Genomic DNA, 26,982 nt, shown 5'->3' with positions numbered 1-26,982 from the left:
GTGCTGCTCATATTTATCACAGTAAAAATGCCCCTCCCCGCGCCCAAAACGGGTTGCCTGTGGATGAGATTCCAAAACAAGGACTGGTGGGAGGTTGTCCTGCTCCACTTCACAGTTGCCGAGTGAAAGGAGCGTTTTGTAATGACAGGACACGCATTTATACAACACTCAAAAGGAAGAAGCCCTCGTTCTGCGCGTCATAAGTAATTACGTTATTTCTGCGTCATTGCACATGCGCAGTTCTTTCAGTTTCGGGGTTCAATCCGATCGAGTGTTTACATGCACTCTCAATCGTATTAGAAAAAGGAATAAACCACCCCCTTCAATCCGATCGAAATTTAATTCCGATCGAGCTCAATCATATCGATTAAGGTGTTTACATGAAGGTTTTTTCGGATTGAGCCGTCGATACGATTACAAATGGATTTGGTTGCATGAAAACGTAGCCACTGTGAGGTTAATGAGACACGCGGGTCAACTTTTTGAGCAATGTTGCTGTCAACGGCCAACCAGACACAGGGCCCACGACCGATCTAAATTATCCAGATAGAAATTTGTTACCCATTCTCAATGGGAAAGTGCTCAATAAGCTGCCCCGTGTAACCCTGACAGGCTATTGAAGGCAACTTCTGATCTAGACGGCCATAATCTCATTATCTGGGCTATTTATGTGTTGAATAAAGACACAAATAAAATGTTAAAGAAAACAGAGTAATAAAAAATGTTTTACTTTTCTACTATTGTGGAAACTACGTTAGCAGAGAAGCTAAAACCCCCCGTGGTGGAAACTCCGTAGTTTGCCACTCTAAAAGCGATTAAACTAACGTTACAATGAAGCCACACATGAAGTTACTGACAAAAGTAGCAAACTACGTTAAAGCTACTTAAAATGTAATGTCATTTTAATAATAAAGTATTGGATTAAATGCTTAAATCAAAGCAGTGTTTACATCTCACGGGGTTTTGAGAACAGTCTAACGTTACTGAAAAACACCTACCGTTAATTCAACATAAATGTAGTGTTTGATATAAAAACGAAGGAACAACAACTTCCGCCGCATAACAAATGACTTGACTTCGCTCACCGTCGATTGTGGATACACGCATAAATACAGAAGTAGGACCGCTGATGAGCTCACGAGATTCGTAAACAGAGAAAGTGTGATGAGATCCAACTAAACACGGTCCACATCAGCAGGGAACACTCAGTACTCACCCCAAATCATATCACCCGAGGACATTCCCACGAGAGGATCTCTGAAACACTTAACGGTCAGCGATCATCGATCACTACATATAAACACGACTGTTAGTTCTGAATACACCGTATAAATGTCTTTATTTACAGAGACCTCTAGACAAGGGCCTGTCTGCCATACTGGAACGGAGAGGATTACGTCACAGGAGAACGTGGCGTTCAAATCAGATTTAAAGTGTATCGCCCTCCAGTGGATCGGCTCTCCATTGTCATGTCCGTATATCCTCTCGAAATGTGGATATGTATGTATGGGTAGTTGTAGCTATTGGGAAAGCTACGGCGACTCTTTTATTAAATTACCCGTGGGTTTAGAACATGCAAACAAAACAATACAACTCAATATGCAAAATTTGCATAAATGTATATGGTTGGAGAACCGGCTACTGTTATCCAAACAAAATAGGATATATATTTTTGGCGGAGAGCCACTCACCTCTTTTATTCATCTCTGTTAGTTTAGTGCAGTTGATCTTTTCTACAAATCCTGTTTAGATTAAAACTTCAGTGTTTTAACTGACACATCTAGACACTCTGCAGGATTTTTGTATGGGAAAACATTACATTTTGTTAATTAGATTTAATTACATTAAAAAATTAGATTTAATTTAGTTCATTTTTATAATTGTTATATTTTATCTTATAGGCTACCATACAATTTAAGCCCATTCTATAAATTTGAATTACACACAGAGAATGTAATATCTTGGTCTTCATTTCACTAAAATGAAAAAGTTTTTTTTTATTTTTTATTCAGCAATGATGCACTTAAACTGATTAAAATGGATTGAAATTATTATGAATTTACACTATTCTATGAAAATTCTCTTCTAAAAATGTATACAGAAGAGCATTAAATTACTGTAAATTACTTTCAGAGATCCGTTACACCTGATTTTCATAAACAAAATCTGGATTTATTCATTTTTTACAATCATGTCAGAGTTAAACATACATATTATAGATCAAGTTGCCTCTCACATTAGCAGTTACCAATCAATGAGGAAAAAAGTATTACGTAATGCCTGAAGGTTCAGAGTTCTGTTTAAAGGGACAGAAAAGTTAGAGAGTGTGTGTTCAGGAAACAAGAACTTCTGAAAACAAGTGTTTGTTTTCAAATACAGTCCAGTAGAAACAAATGTGGTGAAAGAAGAATGAGATTTTCAAAACGCATATATTGGAATCTGTGAAGGTGCAAGAGAAAAGTAAATATAGAAAATTCTGCTTGAATTGTGTACTCCAGTTCTGTCCATTAGAATGATGAATGAATGCCATGACAAGTGGCCTAAACGATCTCTTAGGTCCACCGTTGTACCGTAAACACATAGTCAGTGTGCTCTTGCTATGTCAGTAAGGCAGAGGAGTGCTGTATTCCCTACAGTCTCCTCCATGCTGTCCGTTACCTGAACTGCATGTCATATAAAGCTGGAACCAGTCCCATAACTGCATGCATAGATATTAATGTTGAGATCATGCATCAATGCTCATCTCAATGACTCGGATTAGTCTCAGTGCTCCCAGTTTACGCAATTCTTCAAAAATAGTGGCGAGTCTGTACATGGCTGAGGTTAAGGTCACGTGTGAGACACTATGAGAATCTTTTTTGTTCTTGAATAATCGGACAAGAAAAATAATGTATGATAAGTATTTCTTCATGCCGGATTGATCTCTGACCTACTGATCTTTAAGGGATGATGAATGTAGCAAAACAAAGCATTCACTGTGAGGTCATAACCTGGTGAAACATCGTAGAATTAAAGGGATAGTTCACCCAAAAAGACAATTATTCCATTGTTTACTCATGCCGTTTTAAATGTGTATGGCTTTAATAGTTCTTAGTCAGGGTAGCACTGTATTTAATTTTTGACAGGAATGAAAACGAGTCTTGAGGGATGGAAGTACAGTGTGTTCAATGGATTGTACTGTTGTTTAACAACATACCGATTGTTCAGCTGATGAAACGTCTTTCTGAAAAAAAAAAAAAACTTTTAGAAGACAAAAACACCATAAAACAGTTTTGAAAGTTGCGAGTTGTGAAAATTACATGATCTAGGACCATTGTGTAGACTGCAAGTCTGGTCCTCACAGTCTCATTTTCAACTGTTTTAAATTTAAAGAGATAGCTCACCCAAAAATGAAAATTACCCTATGATTTACTCACCCTCAAGCCATTGTAGGTGTTGATTTTCTGATGGATATGACTTTCTTCTTTAAGACAAACATAATCAGAATTATATTAAAAATGTCCTGGATCTTCCAAGCTTTATAAATGGCATTAATTTGTAGCTTCTGCTGCACATTCATGAAAGAGTGGTGTTCCTGCGGATAACGTAGTTGTAGTGTAAGCTCCAGTGAGAATATGCTAGTCTCATGAGAAGTTTTGTTTACAGCAAAGGAAACCCAGTCTTCTCTTGGCTTATATCAAAATCCATCATTTTTCTATAGAAATCTTTGATTTGTACTTATAATTTGTGACCGTGTTTTGTTTTGGACTCTGCTCTGTGCTTTATTAACCCCCGGAGCTGTGTGGAGCACTTTTTATGATGGATGGATGCACTTTTTTGGCCTTCAAAATCTCGACCACCATTCACTGCCATTATGAAGCTTGGAAAAGCCATGACATTTTTTTATATAACTCCGATTGTATTCGTCTGAAAGAAGAAAGTCATATACACCTTGGATAGCTTGAGGGTGAGTATATCATGGGGTAGTTTTCATTTTTGGGTGAACTATCCTTTAATATGGCGTCTAACCTGATTAAGGTCTATAGCAGGGTTCCTCAAATCTTGCCCTGGAGGGCCAATGCGCTGCAGAGTTTAGCTCCAACCCTGATCAAACTCACCTACCTGTGATTTTCTAATGATCCTGAAGACATTGATTAGCATGCTCAGGTGTGTTTGATTAAGGTTAGAGCTAAACTCTGCAGGAAAGTGGATCTCGTGGGCCAGATTTGAGGATCCCTGGTCTATAGGGTCTGATATGCTGTTTTGGACCCCATTGACATTGTATGGGCCACAGAGACATTTTCTAAAATATCTTTTGTGTTCCACAGATGAAAGAAAATGGACCATTTTCACAGACTGTGATTATACATTTCCACAGCTAATCAATCAACATAATCAATCTCTTAATATTTTTTTTTTCTGTTTTGGAAAGTCAGAAAAACTATCATCAGTTTTTCTTATGCTATTAGGGAAATGGGAATGCAAAAATTATATTTGTTGTTGTTGTTTCCATTCACCACTAAATAGAAGCTTCTACAAATATGAATACTTCTGCTTTTGGAGAACCCTACACTGTATAAAAAAAGAAAAGGAAAATGTTTTGGTAATTGTCCAGTAATTTTACAGACATTTACATTACCTCTAAAACACAATGCAATGTAGTGCAAAATTCAAACTACGGGTAAGACACCTGTATAACATTGTGCCATATTTTTACTGATTTCTTTAACAGTGTAGAAATATGAAAAATGTCCATCATACAGGTTTGGAAGGACATAAATTACCATTTTTGAGTGAAATATCCCTTTAAATCTCAACTAATTGAGAGTCTCATTTGGGGAGAAGATATAGACTACTTTTGACCCTCTTGTTTGTTTGCAGTTAGGCTGATGCACATGCTGAATGAAGAGATGGGCTGCAAGGCAAAGAGGCTGAAGATCAGAGAGAAGAGCATATGAATAGCCTCTATAACTAACCCCACTAAATTAAAACAAACTTGCCTGAACTATTCAAACTATCAACATGCACTTTAATGCTGGCTATTTCATCAAAGAATATTTTTATTTATTTATTTGATTTTCTTATTTTTTGCACGGTGGGCTTCTGAGAGATGATGCAGTGGCAGGGTGCTATCGCAGAAGAGAGGGACCCAATAAGCCAAAGAGATGTGCGAAGGAAACCTGAGGGTCTCACATTTTGAAGTTCCTTCCTTCCTGAAGTGGCAAGAGGAACCATGCAAGAACAAAATGACAGGAGATGAGGCTTTGGTGGAAATACTGTCCATCAGTCTATCATGCTGTTCTTTATAGCAATCTGTGATGCCGTTTTCTCAAAGGACATGTCAGTGATAAATAAAGAAAAAGTACTGGATGCAGTACATTCATTAGAAGCTCAGAGACTTCTGGTGGCACAAGGAGTCTATTGCATCAGGCCAAAGTGCAAGGCCAAGGCCGAGAAGAAGAGTCCGAAATTCAAATTCAGTTCACAATGCCCTGATTTCTTAGAAAAAAAAGACAGACAGAAAAATAGAATTGCTCTGGGGGCCTACTGGTTATCAAAAACTCAACAAAACCAAGAAACCGTATTGGCACAGAGACTTCAAGAAAGAAATACCATCAATGAAATTTAAAGGGGACAGTTTTGTAGCAGTCAAGAGATTCATCCCCACATATTTTGGTAGACTGATAAAAAGTGACGGTTGAAGACCACTTCAGATAAAACTCTGCCATCTACTGGAAGAAGTCCAAATGTTCAACAAAACCTCAATAATATCTTCATCCATGTAAGAATATTTCTCTAAAGCTTTCCTGAATCAGTTGAAATAAAGTAAAAAGAAGAAAGACTGTTACAAATAAAAACTGGACATACTGCGAAATATCAGGGCATAGTTTGCAAGGCAAAGTCTAGAAAGGTTGGCCAGAAGCCACCATCCACTGTGCAAAGGATGAACCCATGCAAGGATACAGCAGTTGTTTAGAGGAACTGTGCTAGGTTAATTTAGGGAGGTATTTAGCCTTTGGATGAGTTGCCCTGATGCTACAGTCAGAGCGGGACTGCTGCCGGGTGTCTCTGGGGTCATTCCATGTTGCCACTGTCTGAGTGGGAGATATTAAGGGTGTTTGCGGAGGGGAACAGGTCGCGTTGATCGGTGGGACTGTGGTAGTCAGAGGTCAAGTCGGGTTCCAGCAGGGACGACAGGGTGAAGTGGGACGAGCCCTTTTTCAGGCACTGGGAGTAGAAGTTTAGGAGCAGGTCCAGCTTGTTTTCGATTGACTGCACCTGAGAAGGGGGGGGGCGGGAAAGAGATTGTAGTCAAGCTACAACAAGATCTAGTGTTATTTTATGATGATCCGATAATGTTCAGGAAAATAAGTTTGGAATATTATTAAATATCAGCAGTTTTCAAAACCACAACTCTATTATGTGAAACACAATGGGCTGCAATATAAACAGGTGATGAATTACTGCCATAACAAATGAAAGCTAAGCAAACTAACACTGAAATACTAAAGATACCTTATAAAATTAATAATAAATAGCCTCTAAAAAACTTTTTTGATTAGATGCAAAACAAGATTTGGTAGTGATAGGTAGTTGCATCTCAATTTAAATTAAAATGAACTGTAATTCATTTACCTGTATTTATTTAAATACACTACCATTTAAAAGTCTGGAGTCAGTATGATTTTTTTTTATTAATACTTTCATTATTTAAGGATCTTTAGTAATACTTTTATTATTTTTTATTCATGCTTTTATTATTTAAGAATTGATAAAAATGACAGTAAAATCAGTTATAATACACAGAAGGTTTCTATTTAAAAAACTGTTTTTAAATTTGCTATTTAAATAATTTTAAAGTATCATGGTGTACTAAATAAACAAAATCAAATATAATATAATATATCACAGAGCAAAACAGTTTACAACATTGATAATAAGAAATGTTTCTGGAGCAGCAAATCAGCATATTAGAATGATTTCTGAAGGATCATGTGACACTGAAGACTGGAGTCATGATGCTGAAAATTCAGCTTTGCATAATATTAGACAGACAGACAGATAGATATGAATATTCATAGATTACCTGCTTCTCCACTTTCACCACGCGCCCCATCATGCTTAATTCGTCCATCTGTTCCAGTTCAGGAGGAGTTTTCTCCCCTTTTTCAGGCCTCACTTTTTTATCTGATGGAATGGTACCTCGGCCTATGATCTGATCCACCCTTAAAAGCAAAACAAAAACAAAAACTTAAATGAGACTTATTAGGAAATGCTTTTGTGTTAGGAGTAAAAGCTGATGGTAGGAATGATGGCTTGTCTGAATTTTATTTCTACTGATCAAACCTTGTCTGCAGGCTTTTGATTCTGCCCAGCATATCGAGGTGTCCAGCTGAATATTGCTCAATCACATCTTTCACATCATAAGGCCGCAGGGTTTCTTTAAACTTCCTCTTGGCCACCAGGAATTTAAGAATCCTACATTCACGTGAGACACAAAAGCACATTAGAATGACCCGGAATCTAGGCAGAATGACGTAGAAGCCTCCATGGCATTACAGGAAAAGATAAAACAGGAATACTGCAAACAGCTGTGAAACGAGAAGTGAAACAAGATTAATTACAGAAAGAGGCCTTATCAATTACATGAGTGACTCATAAACAGTCAGCACAGAGCGAGAGAGAGAATACATCCCCCACCTCACGGCTGGTAATTATTCTGAAGATGACACCCTCTTTACACAGAGGGAAAGCGTGTGCGTGTGTATTGTGTAATGTAACCTCCTAGGAACCCGGGGAAAAAAATGGGAATTTCTTCCACGTCACTGTACTGTAGTGTTTGAAGCATAAGATAAACTACAATCTTAAAAAACAGATTTATGCCTTATTGTGTGTACTCTCTAGAGGACAATCAAGACAACTATTTAGAAAATGAAGAAAAAAGACAATTGTACAGTTATTGATTTTTATTATTATTATTTTCAAATTATGCTTTTTCACAAATCAATTTAAGCTAATTTGATTTTTTACTCTCTCCCCTAAAACTCTGATATCCTAAAAATGTCAGGTTTAAAATATAACAAACTGTTTTATACAAACACTAATTTTCTGTTTTATTACACAATTTTAAAATGGGTGTTGCCTATCTAAAACATACTGTCCAATTATTAGGCAACATGTAATACAAAAATGAATGTTTTTTTAATCTTCTCATATGTTGTAATGTCTCGTTTAATGGTCAAAACCTATGCACAATAGTTGTGATGTCCCCTGCAGTGGACATGTATAAAAATGAAAGTTCATGTTTTTTTTTGTTAGTTTTTTTTTGGTAAAAGACACTCTTTGAAAAGTCACCAAAATATTCATAAAATGCTTATTTACAATAAATAGCTTTAAACACCAATCAAACACAAATTCCAAATATTTCCAATATAATAGACCGACGGTTAATATTCTATTTATTTTTTAGGGTTTTTCTGTGATGTGAGGAGAGGAAATTGTCATGACCCAAGACTTCTCTTTACAATTCATCAGGACAGTGGCATTGGTGGTGTCAAAGATTCAAGAACAAAACATTTTCCTACAGGACAAAAAAAAATATATGCACCCTTAAGATAATTCAGTAAATCTCTGAGACTGTTTGTAGGCACACTGAAAAAAATGATTCATTGAATTTACTAAATTTTTTTTAAGGTAAGTGGTTGCAATCAATTTATTTAGGCTACATTTCAATAAACAAATTTAGTTGAATAATTTTCAACATTTTTTTATTAAATGTAGCTAAAATAAATTTTTTGCAACCACTTACCTTTAAAAAAATTTGTATCATTTTTTTCAGTGCACAAGCAGCTGAAAATGTACTAGACATCATTGTTTGCATCCGAGTATGAGCAGAGATGCCCTTGACCGCCACAGTGCTTCATTTTTCTCCTAAAGTGTTTTTTTCCCCCCAGTTGTTAGTCAGAGACAGGTTAGCCCTCTCTAAATCAGCACTGATCTTTCTTATTATTGTCACAGTGCACTATCATGCACTACCGAGCTTGGAAAGAATTCTTCTAGTGCTGGTTAATTCTACATACTGAGGAGGACTATTTTTTTTTAAAAGAGCCATTGTTTCGCAGGAACAGCTTGCGTGTGCAACAGCAAATGTTGAGCTGTGCATCTCTGCCCGGGTGATGGTGCAGTTTCAGTCGGATCTCAGAAAAAGTCCACAGCTGGTCCACAGCACACGTCAACCTCCCCCAAGTTTCTTGATGACTCTAGAGTTTAGGCTTTTTGCTGTCTGTATATGTATTTTTTTCATCTTTTAATTTTGCAGGTAGCTGCATATTTTGCCAGGGCGGGTCTCAGGTGTGGATAAAAGAGAGGGTAAGGAAAAAGAGAAGGAGAGAGGGAATGGAAAAAAGAAATCCCATTTATTTCCATCCTCCAAGGGTTTCCTTAAAATGCTGACTTGCTCACTTGATGGCAATGCACTGTATGGGTGTATCAATTATATGGTCAGCTTTAGAATACCCCAGTCCACAGAAGCATTTGAGATGGAATCTCTAAGAATAGCTGCGTGAACAAATATCAGCCTTCATAATTTATCGGAGGTAGGGATAAATGCAAAATAACATTCAAACACACAGGAATCTTTAAATGAAATATTTTGAGAATAGAAAATCTTTTTTGTGATCAAGCAGACCTAATTCATGGCAATCATTTGAACGAGGTGTGCTCACCCAAAACCAGGAAACTAAATTACATAAAATAAAATATTCCATTTTAATAATTATTACACTATAAACTGTGCAGAAAGTAACTCTGGTTTTAGAGCATTGTACGTTCTTCTGTCCTAAGCCTGAATAGTACGCTGTACACATTTGTGCAGCAGAACACTGATAAACTGTGGGCCTTCCACAAAAGTGAAACCTCAGCACTGTGGTGAAGCTAAAATTTACCCGTTCCTTAAGGACATCAATCTTATCGAGGGCTCTTATGTAAAACACAGAATCTTCTTGCCCAGATAACAGGAAATGATGCACCTGTGAGGATGTACACACCTGGAGCTCTGCTTTGAGAATCTGTTTGGCCAATGCGACCTAATCACCCATGGTATACTGGTCAGGACAAAAGGCTAGAAGATGAGATTGTTCTCAGAAAGTGTGACATTCACAGGTGCAGTATGGTGAAGTAAGGTGAAAATATGAGACTTATGCATTTCTACATATGGGTGATCCTTCAAATATATGCACGTTTTTGACTCCTCGAAATCCTGAAAAATGAAACTTCTTTAAACTGTTTTTTTTGTTTTTATTAAAACATTTATCACATGTCCTGTTATAAAGATCTGATAACGGCCTGAACCTTTAACTGAATTTTGGCATAATATGTTACTATACTTGTGATGCTGATGACATGTAATGACATTTTTCACATTTACTTTTGACATTTACATTTAAAGTGACTCACATTTGAGCTACAGGAATCTATAGGACAAATTATTATTAGGCTAGAGTACAAAGTAGAAATTCTCTAATTTTAACATTTAAAAATGCTTTACATGGAATGTTGTTTTTCTCATTCAAGAAGTCGTTTCACTCGGATAAACGACACAACAGGGGTGAAAAGATGATTGCAACTTCCTTTTCATGCTAATAAACATGTTAATAGGAAAATTAAGGTAATTAACACTGTCTACAACACTACAAAAGACAGCTATTAAACGTCAACTCTAGTGGTGTAAATGGTAAAGCGCGTCCTGCAGTCTTTTTGATGTGACCGACCAGGGTTCGAACCCGCCTTTTGCCGAACTTTTTTTTCTCCCTTTCAAATTTCATATCACATCGGAGAGGCATTTATTTTCAATAAAAATGAAGGAAGTAATCAAAAAGTTGAAAGTAGAGTATCAGGTAGGGTTAGGGAGGGCTTTATTGTCCCAACAAGGTGGCATCCATTTAATAATTTGAATTGAAATGATAATTTACACTCAATACGTTATTATTGCATACTGTTTTATAATGTACTACAATACTGAGGTGCAGGTAATTACCACTATTTGCAAGTAGTATAAATAGCAGGAAATCCTGCTATTTTAACTGTAAATGAATCTAGCTATTTGCACTTAGTGTAAATAGCATATTGCTAAAAAATACTGCTATTTTCACTTAGTGTAAATAGAATCCATTGCTATCTATTTACACTTAGTACAAATAGCTGCTGCCTAAATAAATATTTCAATACCCTTAAAAATTAGACAAAAATGCTCTAAGCTATTTCCATTTTTAAAACAGAATGACAGTTTAAAAAAAAGAAAGAAAAAAAAGCTGTTTTTCTTTAAATTCATCCATGTGGACAACAATGTCCCCCTAACTGAAGAATCACCCATAACATCCTGTACTCACTGAACTAGGAGCTCGTGCTGCACTGACCAATCATAGAGAGGCCACTCGCTTCTCAGTAAGAACTTGACAATATTTTTAGAACATCTTCGATTACTTTCTGCTTGTTTAAGCAAGAAGTAGGAACCACAACCGAAGGTTGCCATGCCCTCTATGAGTCTAACCCTGCTTTGTCTCCATAATGGTCAATTGATGTAATTGCACCGTGAAAAGGTCATGGCTGACGGAGCAGATTCTATACTAAGGTCCCTTTTGCAAAAGACCAACTGTTCATTCAAACTGAATGGCATGCATGGTGACATTATCTAAGAATACTTGGTCATTAAGTGAACTATAGGACTCTGCAGAGCTATGTGGTGGTGTTTTCAACCCCTGACTCACCTAACAGCACGAATAAGGGTCTTTACTGCTGGTATCACATCCTCCATGGCGACATCACAGTAAGATTTGTCCTCTGTGTGCTCCTCTCCTACTCCCTCCACTATGAGAGATCAGTCCGTAATGAGAAGAGCAAAAGTAGTGAGACAGGAAGCGAAGTGGGAGAGAGAGGGGGGATGGGATCGGGAAAGGTCCGCGAGCCGGGACTCAAACACGGGACGCCCGAAGCGCAATGGCGCTATATGTCGATGCGCTGCCCACGAGGCTATCGGTGGTATATATATATCGGTGGTATAGGATCATGTGACACTAAAGACTAGAGTAATGGCTGCTAAAAATTCACTTTCCCATTAAAGGAATAAATAGCATTTTTAAATATATTCAAATTGAATACAGTTATTTTAAATTCCACAATGTTGCCGTTTTTACTGTATTTTTGATCAATTAAATGCAGTCTTGGTGAACATAAAAGACTTTGAAACAACATTGAAAAATCTTTCCGACCTTGAACGTTTGAACAGTAGTTTATGTATGTAAATATGTATTTGTATAAAGTTAAACATGTGGACAGAGATAGCTACCATCTGCAGCGGGGCGTGGTTTTAGGCGGAGAGAGGTACGGAATCGAGTCCGATCATTGAAGCTCCAACTCTTCTGGACCTTGCCGGGGCTGGTGGCTTCAGGAACGTTCTCCGTGCTGGGGGAACGCCGAACATTACCTGGGGGTAAAGGAGAAGCCTTGCTCCGGATAGCCTGAGAGGAGCGTGAATTGTTCATCCTAATGCGGTCACGGAAGCCCATCTTCCCACTGGCAAGAAAATTAGAGGAATGATCTGATTTGGTGACAAACAAGGAAATTCATCTTTTTCCAACATGTTCCATAATGTAAAACATTTTTTTCAGAGACTATGTTTGCTTAGGTAAGAATACATTTCAACGAAGACAAACAGACAAAAGGGTTAGAAAACAGACAGATCTATCAACAGGTGATTAGTTTAATTTCCATGGTAATGTTGACACCACATAGAAGGAAAATGGCTAATCGAAGATATGTTGCCCTGTGTGAGCGTCACATAAAACGAAGACAAACAGACAAAAGGGTTAGAAAACAGACAGATCTATCAACAGGTGATTAGTTTAATTTCCATGGTAATGTTAACACCACATAGAAGGAAAATGGCTAATCGAAGATATGTTGCCCTGTCTGAGCGTCACATAATTTCATGGTTTACAAGAAAAAGAAGTCCAGATTCACCTACATTTTAGACAATATCCTAACATTTAAATATTGTCAGGACAGCTTGTGCTAACTGGAAAACACTACAAAAACAATTTTCTAAGTATTGTCTTTTTTTTTCCACTAAAAAATAATCATCTTTAAAACAAGATTTTCAAGATCTCTGAATTTTTACTTACTCCATTTAGTTTCTCTGGTTTCAAACATATGTTCAAGACAAAATTAATGATTTTTGCAGTGCATCACTTTCAATAAAAGGATCTAGTATCACATTAGCTTGTTACTTCCTCAACTGAACAAACTTTTAGAACGCATGAAAATGTTTATATATGTTGCCCTGTCTGAGCGTCACATAATTTCATGGTTTACAAGAAAAAGAAGTCCAGATTCACCTACATTTTAGACAATATCCTAACATTTAAATATTGTCAGGACAGCTTGTGCTAACTGGAAAACACTACAAAAACAATTTTCTAAGTATTGTCTTTTTTTTTTCCACTAAAAAATAATAATCTTTAAAACAAGATTTTCAAGATCTCTGAATTTTTACTTACTCCATTTAGTTTTCTCTGGTTTCAAACATATTTTCAAGACAAAATTAATGATTTTTGCAGTGCATCACTTTCAATAAAAGGATCTAGTATCACATTAGCTTGTTACTTCCTCAACTGAACAAACTTTTAGAACGCATGAAAATGTTTATTTGTATTATTATTTAAAAAGTTAAGAAAGCATAGCAGATATTGAGCTTAATGTCTTGAGTTGAATGAGGGGTGATGGTGTATTAACCTGTAGCATGCCATCAAAAGGAACAACGGTAGAAATGCAAGAGCACTCTTTGAATCCATGGAACCAAGCACAAGCATGCTGAAGTAGGTATTTCTAGCTGAAACATTTTGTTAACCAAACTAAACCCATAACTTTATTGAATAATGACATTTTAAAAAAATCAAATAATTGATGAAAACATGCTAGAAAGTAAGATTTTCTACAGTCCTAGTCATCATTTCAGCTTTTCACAAGTCGCTTAACCCCCCATATCGTCATTCTAAATCCACTTTTAATGTTTCACACTTGAAATTTAGAAGTGGTGTCAGCACCACTTTTACCCGTATGAACCCCTGCTCTGGAGCAGGTTTAGCAAACATGTAGAGTGTGTAACGATTCGGCGTTCGAATGTTATGACAGCCAATCACGTGCCTCATTTTCATGCGCTTTGGACAGTCATGAAAATATTGCGCGTTGTATAAACAGTCGTCTCAGAATTTGAGGGGAAAATATTGAATGGTGACGGAAAAGGCGTGAATTGGAGTGAACAAGAGATTATTCTGTTCTTACCTTTATAGTCCGAAAGGTGCATTCTGAATAAAAATTGATAGTAATCTGCCTATTGAATGAGGATGCGCAATTCTAGAGCATTTACGTAAACAGGTCACGTACTGCGTTGTTCGTTTAATAAATGACACTGACACCGCACATAAGAACGTTATCCCAGGGTTGAGGAATGTACAGTGTGAAACCTCTTTTTATAAATACCCATGATTAATTGTTAACCCCAGGTAAATTATGAGCATTGTGAAACATGAAGCAACATAACCAAGGGTTTAGAATGACCCAGGGTTAATTATTTCAAGTGTGTAAAGACTTGAAATAATATGTAGAATGTAGAATTTAGCAACCCACAAATCTACATAAGATTACTTTTAGCATACAAACACATGCTTAAACATTAAAATATATAAAGATCTCATTCTAAGCATGAATCGTACATGCAGACCTCTCCTTCAAAATGTTTAACAGCTCTGTCTCAAGAACTTTTGATATTCCTGCATCCAAATGCCATTAGTGATTAAGCCTCGTTAAGTAAAAGTGACATGCATATCGAAATAAACCATGAAGAAAAGTTATTCAGGTTTTTAATTACACCCGGCCGCATGGTTTATCTTTGCTCTGTGAGCTCATGCAGGCCTCATCTGTGTGCATTCAGCAGAGATATACAGTACTCTGCTCTCTGGTCAGCCTCTCACAGATTAAAGGGCAGATTACTGAGATTATTGAGCTAGTGCAGCCTTTGTCTTTCACAGTTTACGAGGAATGTAATCCAGTCACGATGACTATGAATTTCTCTTCACACAAGGCATTATGAATCTCCAAGAATGGGTCGAGCTGCACTGGATCAGTAAGGCTCAGAGAGTTTCAGGCATCAGGGGTAAGACGGATCGTGCCCAGTGTGCACAGGCACATCACACATGGATACCTCTGCTTACTGCCAGTATGAATCCGGAAGAAACCCCTCTTTTTAGATATGAGCTGACTGAAGAGACACACAAGGCAGAGGGAGGGATTTGTGAGGGGTCGTGAGGGTTAGTCAGCTGTGCCGGGTGTTACACTTGTTTTTAGTGTGCATTTGCATGAGATTGCAGGGCAAACGTTTACGTTTCATATGCAAGTATGTAATACAACCCAAGTAGATGATGTTCTTGTAAGCGGAAATGGATTCATCTCTCTCTGTTAGTTAAGCTTAACATAAAAACTTTATATTGAAATGAATAATTCATCCAAAAACGCAAATTCATTCCGCTTAATTTCAAATATAGTATGACTTTCTTTCTTCTGTGGAACACAAAAGGAGATGTTTTGATACATTTCCTTGCTGCTTTTTTCCTATACAATGAAAGTCATTGTGGACTCCCTGTTGAAAAAAAACAGCATATGCTGGTTAGGTATGTTTTGAACCATGGCTGCTGGTTTGAGCTGGTTTAAGATGGTCCTAAGCAACTAGCTCCTGCTCAGGACCAGCTTAAACCAGCACATGACCAGCTAAGGACCAGCTTAAACCAGCTCAAACCAGCAGCCATGGTTCAAAACATACCTAACCAGCATATGCTGTTTTTTTCAACAGGGCTGGGCGGTCAAGCTTTAAAAATGACAAAACGCATCATTAAAAATACCATAAAAGTAGCCTAATATGCTACATTTCAAACCATAATATACAACTTTGTGTGAGGAACAGGCCAAAATTTAAGCCGCTAACTACTTAAATATTCTTTTAATCTATGTATTCGAATCTCATAATGACTTACATTTTCAGAAGACTTGGAATATAGCACATAAGTTGTATGAACCACTGTTATAGTGCTTTCATTTTGTTTTCTTGACAGCTCCAGCCCCCATTTACTCTTATTGTAAATATTGCTTAATATCTCTTTCTGTGTTCCACAGATGAATGAAAATAACACAGGTTTGGAGCAACATCAAGCACATAACGTGCACTTCAAAACAAAGTGTAACTCAGTAATAAGTGGAGAAATAAGTGTTCCTTGAGAAAGGGTCAGTGGGTCAGCTCACACACACATTCAGGATCAGCACTTGCAGCCTTTCAGCACATCTCTGCTTTTTTTTTTGCACTGAAATGAAAAACTGCCCCAGGATCAGTTGAAAGGGCTACAACATGTGCAACTTATAGGGGTGAAAGGTAATTCAGGAAAAGTAGAGTGAGAAAGTCGAGGCAGGCAGGGATGGCGTGGCATGCAGATACTGGCATGTGAGGCTATTTGATTAGATTTCAATGCATCTGAATGCAGCCGGACCATCGTTGCATCTTAGACCCAGTTAATTTGTATCATCGTCACTAAACAAAAAGCACCTCAAACTGTAAACACAGCACGGCCAACGACACTTCCCATTGGGCGAAATACAGTCCTCTCAAAAGCCTACCACAAACCTGCATGGAACGTCTGTCCTCCTGAAAACGTGAATGGATGGAGTGATGGCAGAGAGATGAGGAGGAGAGGAGGAGAATGGAGAAGTTGAACGAAGGGGTATGAAGATAGGTTGTGAGACACACTGAAAGGTCAAAGGGTAAAGTGATAATGCTCACACACAAATGTGTGCAGGAATTAACACACACACATATACACACACGCACAAAGGCCATTATACCAAAGACCAGCATCAGATATGTGATCAACCATGGAGATTTTCAGTTATATTTAAATACTATTTAACTTTTTACCCTCAAAATTCAAAACAATCTACCATAAATCAAATTGTACAACTTCATCACATATCTGATAAATCTTTCAATGTCCCAGTATAGATGTGTATTAGTATCAGCACAAAAAACAAGACAAGTAAACACAGAAAGGCACACAGAAAACACAACAAGTAAAACTACTGCAGCCGCATTAACCGCAGCTTATTGGAGTGTCAGGTGTTGAACTTCCAGTAAACAACTTACATATTGACGAATGCTTTAAGTAATGACCTGAGACTACACTATGGTATGCTAGTACTGTATGTGAATTTAACTGTATTACTGTAAATTGCAGGGAAGAGTTAGTGTCCTCTAGGAAGAGAGTTAAACTGGACAGTGTCGTACCTGTCCCCAGACAGGTAGGGGGAGCTATACGGCCGGAGCCCCGACAGCCAGGTGTGGTAGGAGTTGTGAAGAACCTTCTTGGTGCTACGCTGCCGTTGGAGGTGACTGAACAGTAATGTCAGTTCTCTGACCCACAAGCAAAAAATAAAAATAATAAAACATGATAAAGAAACAAAACAAAACAAAAAAGAAAAGAAAACAGAAGCCAAACAAACAAAAGACTAAAAACAAAATGGCAAATTAACCATCAAAACACTTTAAAAAGACAGGGGCAATTCAGTTTAAAAAACATTTAGATTTGACGTCTAAGCAATGTTAAACAGAAATACAAACTTCCCTGTCATTTTAAATGAATGATAATTAGTCAGATGAAGTCATACAAAGAAGAATGCATGTGGGATAAATATTATTAAGGGAAAAATAGAAATACATTATGAACAATCCAAAAATGTGGAACACTGAGATGCTTTATAAAAGGAATTAAATCATATATTGAATACCAATTATTGAACCAAAACATTGTAAAATTGTGAAAAAAATGTGTTAGTTTCAAAAATATTTTACATATTTATGCACTGTAGAATTACTTCTTATTGTTTAATTAGTGTTATGTCTACAAATGTGACCCTGGACCACAAAACCAGTCATAAGGGTCATTTTCTCAAAATTGAGATTTATACATTATCTGAAAGCTGAATAAATAAGCTTTCCATTGATACAATATTTGGCCGAGATACAACTATTTGAAAATCTGGAATCTGAGGGTGCAAAAAAATCTAAATACTGAGAAAATCGCCTTTAAAGTTGTCCAAATGAAGTTCTTAGCAATGCATACTACTAACCAATAATTAAGTTTTGATATATTTACGGTAGGAAATTTACAAAATATCTTCATGGAACATGATCTTTACTTAATATCCTAATGATTTTTGGCATAAAAGAAAAATCAATAATTTTGACACATATAATGTTTTTTTGGCTATTGCTACAAATATACCCGTGCAACTTAAAACTGGTTTTGTGCTCCAGGGTCACAAATATGTATTAATCTCTAAAACAAATTAAGATATAAGACTTGTTTTCAGAGAAAGTATAAAATGCTGGTTACAATTTCTATTTCTCCACATTTTTCATCCCACATTAACTGGGACCAAAATGAAATCTCACGTAACTCATGAAAACTCATGTCATAATCTTTGCTTTCAGTACATGCAAAAATTAATGTTGCTGATGAATAAAGCAAAATGATAAAAGGAACTGCAAAACTATCAATTAAATCATGATTTCTGGGTCAAAGTACCACTTTTAATTAAAGTGAAAGGGATTTCAAAATAACACTGTGCGCGTGTGCAGGGAGGATTCATTGATTGTGTGTTTATCATGAATAAAATATTGTTTTCTCAGAAACTCGGTTATAAATCAGTTTGACTAATGCTATATATGGGATATTTTGAACCCCTTCGTTTTGAAATCATGACCTCGAAACGGCAAAGCCACCTGTCAGTCATATCAGTTAGACACAAGGCCAGTTCAATTTGCACGGCACAGATAAGCATCTCCGCGGAGGGCTCCGTTACAGGTCATACTTACCTGAAGGACGGCAGCATACTGTCATAGAAATACCAGGTGGCTGTGAGATATGAGTGCTGAGCATCTGTAGAGTAGAGACGCCATGCAGCCTGGGGAGACAACACGATACAGCGTGGCACAAGATGACACACACAGACGTACATGTACACAACACACACAACATGCACGTATTTGGACGTGGAAATAGAAATCATGATTGTATTCGCGGCAGGCGTGTTGCTGACTGAGCAGTTACCTGTATGAGGTTGGCAGCGGGAGTCCTCCTCTTCTCAAAGTGTTTCTGCCGGTGCTGCTCCTGCACTTTCAGAGCAAAACCTGAACCCAGGATGCCCTTACAGAACGGACAGGGGACCATTAGATGGTTTGAGATCGGTGGGAAAAGAAATGTCACCGGCCTAAAAATCGACGGCAGTACTTACAGCCGGCAGGGCAAAGAAGGACACCCCCAGCAGGGCAAAACAAGCCGCTAAAAGACGACCTTGCCAGGTGTGTGGTGTCTTGTCACCGTAGCCGATCGTAGTGAGGGTGATCTGGGGAAAACAGTGGAGGTATAAATAACATATAATACAAATAATGCTTTTTCCATCTAATTTCAAAATTTCTAAATCACAAAACATGTCAATGGTTAATCAGTGTGAAGTGCATTGTAAGGTCAGGAAAATCAACAAGTAAAACACAATTAGCAAAATCTGTCAAAATTATTTTATATGTTATTTGCTGAAAAGAAAAGCCTAAGGCAGTGGCAGTAACAAAAAACGAAAATACTAAATATTTTAGTATAACTGAAATAAAACTAATATTAATAAAAATGAATAAACTTAAATAATAAAAATACATGTAAAATGAATGACTCCAAAACTAGCTAAAATATAATAAAACGACAGCTTTTATACAGCTTTTTAATAGATTATAAAACTTTTACAACCTGCCTGCATTGAACATGAAAATTCTACTAGACAGCAATAATAACATTAGAACTTTGACCATGAACCATAAAAACATTTAACACATTAACTTACACTAAATAACACTAAATACAAATATGAAATTTACATTTCTGAAAAACTATAATACCCCTGACTTGAGGTCCACTGTGTGCATGTAGGCGTGATGCTTCTAAAAATCGTTTCTAACTCAGCAGAATAGATTCAGGGTATTATTCAGCAATCAGTCTATTAGAGGCAGAATTATAATCCCAGTAGAAATCACACAAAATAGCTGCAACATCAATTCCCACAAAGCTATTCTGAGCCAGGGAACTGACTGAGAGAACACATCTGACAGCATTTGACACGGGTCATTAGTTCAGTCGAGGGCAGTACTTACTGTTCCCCACCAGAGGGAGTCAGCATAAGTGGAAAACTCTTGGTTATCCTCCTTCTCAGCCAAATAGACCAAGAACGAGGCAAAGATCAGTATCAGGAAGCCAATGTACCAGGCTGTGATCAGCTCCTGAAACAGAGAGGAAAGTTAAACAAAAAGTGGACAATGGAAAGCTATAAATAGAGTATTTCAGAAGATTTTATAACACTTAACTGGAGAACTTTGTATTGTATTGGATTATGTATATGCTTTATAAGTTAAATCATGGTTTAAACCAGTGTTTCCCAAACCGGAATTTCAGTGCATCTCTAATTATTGGCGACATCAGAAATGGATATTATATAATAGCTGCTTTTTTGAACATTTTAGCAATTTAAAAATATTAAAAAATGATTTTTTTACACGGCACCCCTGCTCTCGACAGACGGCACCCCGGTTGGGAAACACTGGTTTAAACAAATGTCACAACGATATTATATTGAATCATCCTGTGATAGATTAGCATGTGTGGCGTCACCTTGCTGTGAGCGTACACCACAGAGCCCAGCAGCTTCCAGGTTCCTCCCCGGCGGTCCATGCGCACCATGCGCAAGATCTGCAGAAAACGCATGCTGCGCAGAGCAGATGTGGCGAAGATGTTTCCCTGTGTGCCCGCAGCTATCACTGCCAGCGACGCCACAAAGACAATGAAGTCTACAAAATGAAAAACCATAGATGACAAGAACAAAAAACAGAAGAAGAGAAACAAAGAAAATAGGATATTTAAATGTATATATTAAAAAAATATTTAAATGCATCTTATTTCACTAATATGGGGTAACAAACAATCTTTTTTTTTAAGGGGCACCACTTTAAAAAAAAAAGTCATTTCTTTTTGAAAGACATCTACTGATGTCATTTATGTTAATTGTGCAATGGGTTAAAATCTCAGCCTATTGTACATTGATATCTATACACACTACTGTTCAAAAGTGTGGGGTCAGTAACATTTTTCTTCCTTAAAAGAAATGAATACTTTTATTCAGCAAGGACATAATAAATTGATCAAAAGTGATAGTTAAGACATTTACAATGTTACAAAAGAGACACATTAAATTGATAAAAAGCGATAGTAAACACATTCACAAAGTTACAAAAAATTTCGGTAACGCTTCAGTATAGACAAATTCTATATCAATCAATCATGATATCAATCAATCATATTGGCTGTTTATTACTTATAATTCATCATGACATATTCGTCATGACCATATTCTTTATCCCTAATCCTACCCAATACCTAAACTTATCAACTACCTTACTATTAATAAGCAGCAAATTAGGAGGTAGTTCATTGAGGTAAAATTTGTAGCTAATGGTTTGTTAATCGCGAGAATTGGACCTTACAATAAAGTCTGACCAAGATTTCTGCTTTACAAAAATGCTGTTTTGAAATTTTTTTGATACTTTTTAAAGTATCAAAGTGTCCTGAAAAATGAATGCATTACAGTTTCCACAAATACATTAAGCAGCTCAGCTGTTGTTAACACTGAAAAGAAATGTTTCTTGAGCACCTTATCAGCATATTAGAATGATTTCTGAAGGATCATGTGACACTGAAGACTGGAGTATGCTGAAAATTCAGCTTTGCCATCACATGAATAAACTACATTTTAAAATATTTCAATATTTTTACAGTTTAACTGTATTTTTGATCAAATAAATGCAGCTTTGGTGAGCATGAGAGTGCTTTTCAACATATATGAAAACAATCTTACCAGTAGAATAAATCTGAACAGTAGTGTACATTTATTTGTTGTATATAAAAAAGCTTTGACCTTTTAATAATAATTCCTTTTGTGTTCCAGAGTAAAAAAAAAAACTATGTATGTCTCGATAAAGATGACTGTGGGTAGATGATGACAGAATATTTAGGAGAAACCTGATTGGACTGACTAAATTTAGACACGTGAATGGTGTTTTCTGCCATAGATCTTTATACAAACACTTTTTGTTCCCCCTCACATGGTGCTTCTGATCTCAGGCTCCAGGTCTTTACCTATGACGCAGAAGGGCTTTCTGGCGAACCGTAGCCGACCCTGCCATCCTCTGTACCGACAGCAGCATCCGGCTGCCCAGATCCTCACAAAGTACTCCAGCCCAAAAACCACGATCATCACAAACTCCTGCAAGTCAAACGACATGAAATCAAAGTCATTCCTCTTAATAATGTCCATCTTGTACTTTGAATATGGTAATAAATATATCAAAATAGCAATAAAATCACTGATGACTGATCATGTTCTGCCAGTAATCTATAAATATAAAAATAAACTACCTGGCAGTAAAGACTAAAGTACTAGACTGGTCAAATACCTCTAATTCATTAAAAATGAGAGATTATTATGGGAGTTATCATTTACGCTAACTCAAATGACTGCTTCTCTTCCTGTCGAAGATGCCACAGACAGCTTGGATTCACAGAGGCCCGCGCTAAATGCTTGTATTGATTACAGATCCTGTAGTGGCACCCGCGCTCTCAATATGAACAAACACATTACAGACTGAGTAAAGTCAATACCAGAACTTGCATGATAGACAACATAGTCCTTTCCTGAAGGAGACCATTAAATGGAAAAAAATTGGGAGAGAAAGTCGGTGTGAGAGGGAAAGCACTTCATACTGAATGAGTGATTATAGAATTGCAGCTAAGATTATTGGATGGAGTCGGCTACTTCTTGCATACTCGACAACACCTGAATCCTGCCGTGTGCTTACACTGCCATTTCCCAGAGCAAAGATCCCAGCGGAAAACAAAATGCACACTTAACGCAGCCACAGGGAGACATGAGACAGTACAAGAATGCTTACCGTGTGCCAATCAGATGAGAAATTAATCCGGCCTGAGATGCTGCTAAAACGGTAATGAAAATAAGGCCTAATCATTTGCTAAATGTCTTTCCTTGCAGTTATAAAGTGAGCAAACGCTCCCCTCATGTGTTATAATGGAGCCGTATACAGAACACTGATAATAGTTTATCATACTAAATAAAGTTCGCAATCCCTCAAGATGGACGGCACACAGAACATGCTTTAGCAAAAAGCCTTATAATGAATTAATAATAACTTTCTACTGCATATGTACGCGTTTATGCTTACGAAGGATTTCAAAACAATACCGGCTGGACTAATAAAATAAACTTCTTAGTAACACAATAGACAGCAAAACAGGCTTGCATGCATGGCACATTTGATCAATAAAGCTGGCAAACAGAAAAAAGACCCAATTCACCTTTTTTGAAGACACACCTCCAAAAACACCTCAAAAAAAGATATACCGACTGCGATTGGATGGACTAACAGCCACAGAGAAAGCCCTGTGCGATTAACTATTCAGATGATGTGCTATTATGAATGTATTTAGAGACGCGCAGACAATGTGGATGCTGTTTAGTGAAGGTACTTAGACAGATCAGACAGTCCACGCCTGCCAATTTTCTTTAAACTACAATTTTGGATATAAAACACAGGAATGAAGTCAAACCATTTGCTCAACAGGTAAGAGAGAGTCAGTGGATTCATTTGAATGCAATTCAATAGATATGAAACAATGTATACTGTGTCAGACTTAAACCTGTCTGGAGATGATCAAAGAGGTTGATTCATTCAGTAATTAAGAAAAAAAGAAAAAAAATGTCATGTCTACTTTTGTGATTATTGCATTTATTCAAAAATATTTGTTACACTTGCATTGCTAAAGGATTAGTTCACCCAAAAATGAAAATTCTGTCATCATTTACTCACCCTCATGTCATTCAAAACCGGTAGCCATTGAATTTACCCAGTATTTTTTTTTCCATACAATGGAAGTTAATTATTAAAGTCAACTGTTTGGTTGCCCAAATTCTTCTAAATATCTTCTTAAAAAAATAAAAGAAATTCATCATACAAGAGAAGACAAGTTCATTTTTGGGTGAACTATGCACTTTTCAGTGTATTTCAGTATTTAAATATGGTAAAATGGGTTAAATAGATCTGAGAGTACTACACATTAATTGGTAGCTGATAGCTATATGAAATTAGCCAAAATATTTAATAAATAAACATGCAAAGTGGCTGCTTCTGGCCCTGCTGGTAGATGTTGGAATTATACCATCTAGGTACAAAAAAAGCCTGGCCATTTAACATCTAAATAGCTAATATTTGATTATAGTAGATTTTTTACAGTGACAAATGTTTTTTGAGAGATTTTTAAAAGCACAGGCTTAACTTTTTCCCTGTCTGCTGCCTTTGATGTTAACGCTAAGGAAAGCTGCTAGTGAAGGGTTTGGGACTGTGCTCTTGTGGTGTCATGAACCAATCAGCATTCTTATGATATAATTTCCCTAAAGTGATTAGTGTTGTTACTGTTTAAGGTATAGTTTGTGTCACTTTAACTCCTTACCAGGATGAAGAGCCCCTCGTTGGCAAATGTTTGATGGTCTGGGATGGTGGAGAAAACAGAAAGCACCAGACAGCTGAACACTAGGAGAAAACTGAAACACAAACAAACACACAGACTAACAGGTCAAAATACAATACAAAACTGGGATGAGTGTTGTATTTTTATTGTATTAAGTAATACTTTATCATGTAAAACACAGTTAAATTAATGCAGATTTATTATTTTATTTTTATTTTTTAATATATACCTCAACACCTCAGGGAACAACGGCAAAAATAAAAATAAACAAATCAACAAACAAAACCACAAATATCACAGCAAAGACTGAACAAAAACTCAAAAACAAACATGTGTTCTACACGTACTGATGACTATTGGCCTCTGGTGGACAGAGAAACCCGCCATGACACCCCATAATCCAAGCTGGCATTCAGCTCATACACACAGATGCTCTTAATCACTGCTGTCACAGACCCCGCTTGGAAAGCCCAGCATGCCCACTCAAAATGGAGTGGATAAAAGCAGAGATTACAGCCCCACTTCCTGCCATTTCTCGGGAGCACTCAGACTCTTTGGAAAAAGGGGCCCTTTCGCAAGAACTGGGGCTCCCGGATGGCTCCAGGTGCTCCCAGCTGAAGCTTTGTAAAGTAAAAGCTGGATTCGCCCCGCGGTTCTCGGAGAAGCTCTTGGAGACCGACTGACTCTGCGCAAACAGCTGCTGCTGGGGATGATGCCAAACCGGACACATCTGGCCCCGCTGCCTTACTTCTCAGCTCTGCGATCTAACTGTACGAGGACAGAATGAATTTTTTCAGCTGTGTTTTTGGGTGTAATGCGACGGTTTGGAGCAACAGCATCTTGGTTGTGAGAAAAAGTAAGATGATTCAAATAGTCACAACAAAGGAACCTTGTTGCTTAAAGGGATAGTTCACCCAAAAAAAAAAATTCTGTCATTAATTACTCAACCTCATGGCGTTTCAAACCCGTAAGACCCTCGTTCATCTTCAGAACACAAATGAAGATATTTTTGATGAAATACGAAAGCTTTCCGGCTCTGCATAGACAGCAACGCAACTACCACGTTCAAGGCCCAGAAATGTAGTAAGGACATCGTTAAAATAGTCCATGTTACATCAGTGGTTAACCTTAATTTTGTAAACTATGTCCTTACAGGTTAACCACTGATGTAACATGGACTATTTTAACGATGTCCTTACTACATTTCTGGGCCTTGAACGTGGTAGTTGCGTTGCTGGCTATGCAGAGCCGGAAAGCTTTCGTATTTCATCAAAAATATCTTCATTTGTGTTCTGAAGACGAACGAAGGCCTTACGGTTTTGGAACGACATGAGGGTGAGTAATTAATGACAGAACGTTCATTTTTGGGTGAACTATCCCTTCAATGAGGCCCATAAGGACATTTGAAATTCAACTCCTGGGGCTTTTTTCACAATCAATTATTGTTAGAAACAGTAGGTTGCTAATAGCACAAACTCTAAGGAATGAAGAGCATTACGAGACTGACAGATCTTAATGAGGAGCTGTACACTGATTCACTCAGAAAAGAGGAAGGAGCCAAAGATAGGCAAACAGCCAGTTAACGTCGTCCTCCAAATACAATACTGATCATCCGTTGACATCAGAAGAGCCTATAAACACTTAAAAAAGGCCAAGGATAATAATACACTTTCTAAAGTTTACAGTGTTTACCATCCCAAAGAATGCTGAATCTGTAATCCATGCCTTCATGTGTTGGATGGAAAAGCAGCAGAAAACAAATCTATTCTGCAAATCACGGGTGAGTGGAAACACCTGTTGTTTAAAGTAAACAAACAAGATTAATAATACATGGATTTTAGTGCTAATTTAACATGCACAAACACTTTTCAAGCGTATTTAATGGACTTGGTTTCTGGAGGCATTTTCCAAAGTTTTACGTTTAAACAGTTTCTGAAAGGTTGAAATTTCCCCCATTTGCAGTATCTGTTTGCAGTTGGGAGTGCAAGAAAAGAATTATGACTTTAAGAACAACAATAAAAAAAAACAATATTTTTTAGACAGTATCTTTCTAAGTATATGTAGATTGAGAGAATGACGGGTCAAATAAAGATATATAAAAGATTATGAGAACTATTAGGGCATTGATTTGAAGTTTTAAACATGCTCCTCAAACATTCGTTATGCATAAATAATATTTTGGAAAACCAAGACTAAAAGGTCACTTCATCCCTGAACCGTTTCTGCTGAGTGTGACTCATTACTGCCAAACTAATGTACTGCAGGTGAA

General features: G+C 37.1%; 2 protein-coding genes across 3 annotated transcripts in view; both read right to left on the bottom strand.

The window, feature by feature from the left end:
• Positions 1 to 1,388, bottom strand: part of LOC107706175 (protein JTB-like) — a 6,355-nt gene extending 4,967 nt beyond the window's left edge. Inside the window, exon 1 of the mRNA XM_016509777.1 lies at positions 1,217 to 1,388. The gene's annotated coding sequence lies outside the window, so the exon portion shown is untranslated. The remainder of the gene's footprint in view (positions 1 to 1,216) is intronic.
• Positions 1,389 to 4,608: 3,220 nt separating this feature from the next.
• kcnq4 (potassium voltage-gated channel subfamily Q member 4) overlaps positions 4,609 to 26,982 on the bottom strand; it is a 45,511-nt gene continuing 23,137 nt past the window's right edge. The window contains exons 2-15 of one of the 2 annotated variants that reach the window (XM_016509775.1): positions 24,696 to 24,786; positions 22,311 to 22,437; positions 20,790 to 20,965; positions 20,276 to 20,401; positions 19,369 to 19,479; positions 19,185 to 19,280; positions 18,950 to 19,038; positions 17,360 to 17,485; positions 16,703 to 16,723; positions 12,323 to 12,549; positions 11,745 to 11,844; positions 7,327 to 7,458; positions 7,067 to 7,205; positions 4,609 to 6,258 (exon numbers count right to left, since the gene is read on the bottom strand). In XM_016509775.1, the coding sequence (XP_016365261.1) occupies positions 6,055 to 6,258; positions 7,067 to 7,205; positions 7,327 to 7,458; positions 11,745 to 11,844; positions 12,323 to 12,549; positions 16,703 to 16,723; positions 17,360 to 17,485; positions 18,950 to 19,038; positions 19,185 to 19,280; positions 19,369 to 19,479; positions 20,276 to 20,401; positions 20,790 to 20,965; positions 22,311 to 22,437; positions 24,696 to 24,786 (1,765 nt within the window). In that variant the 3' untranslated portion in view covers positions 4,609 to 6,054. The remainder of the gene's footprint in view (positions 6,259 to 7,066; positions 7,206 to 7,326; positions 7,459 to 11,744; positions 11,845 to 12,322; positions 12,550 to 16,702; positions 16,724 to 17,359; positions 17,486 to 18,949; positions 19,039 to 19,184; positions 19,281 to 19,368; positions 19,480 to 20,275; positions 20,402 to 20,789; positions 20,966 to 22,310; positions 22,438 to 24,695; positions 24,787 to 26,982) is intronic. The other variant, XM_016509776.1, reaches the window with a different exon arrangement.

This window comes from Sinocyclocheilus rhinocerous, unplaced genomic scaffold (genome assembly GCF_001515625.1).
Source record: "Sinocyclocheilus rhinocerous isolate Xijiao unplaced genomic scaffold, SAMN03320098_v1.1 scaffold53, whole genome shotgun sequence".
Taxonomy (NCBI): Eukaryota; Metazoa; Chordata; class Actinopteri; order Cypriniformes; family Cyprinidae; genus Sinocyclocheilus; species Sinocyclocheilus rhinocerous.
Note: the sequence above shows the minus strand (reverse complement) of the source record. Positions and strands in the feature narration are given on the sequence as shown.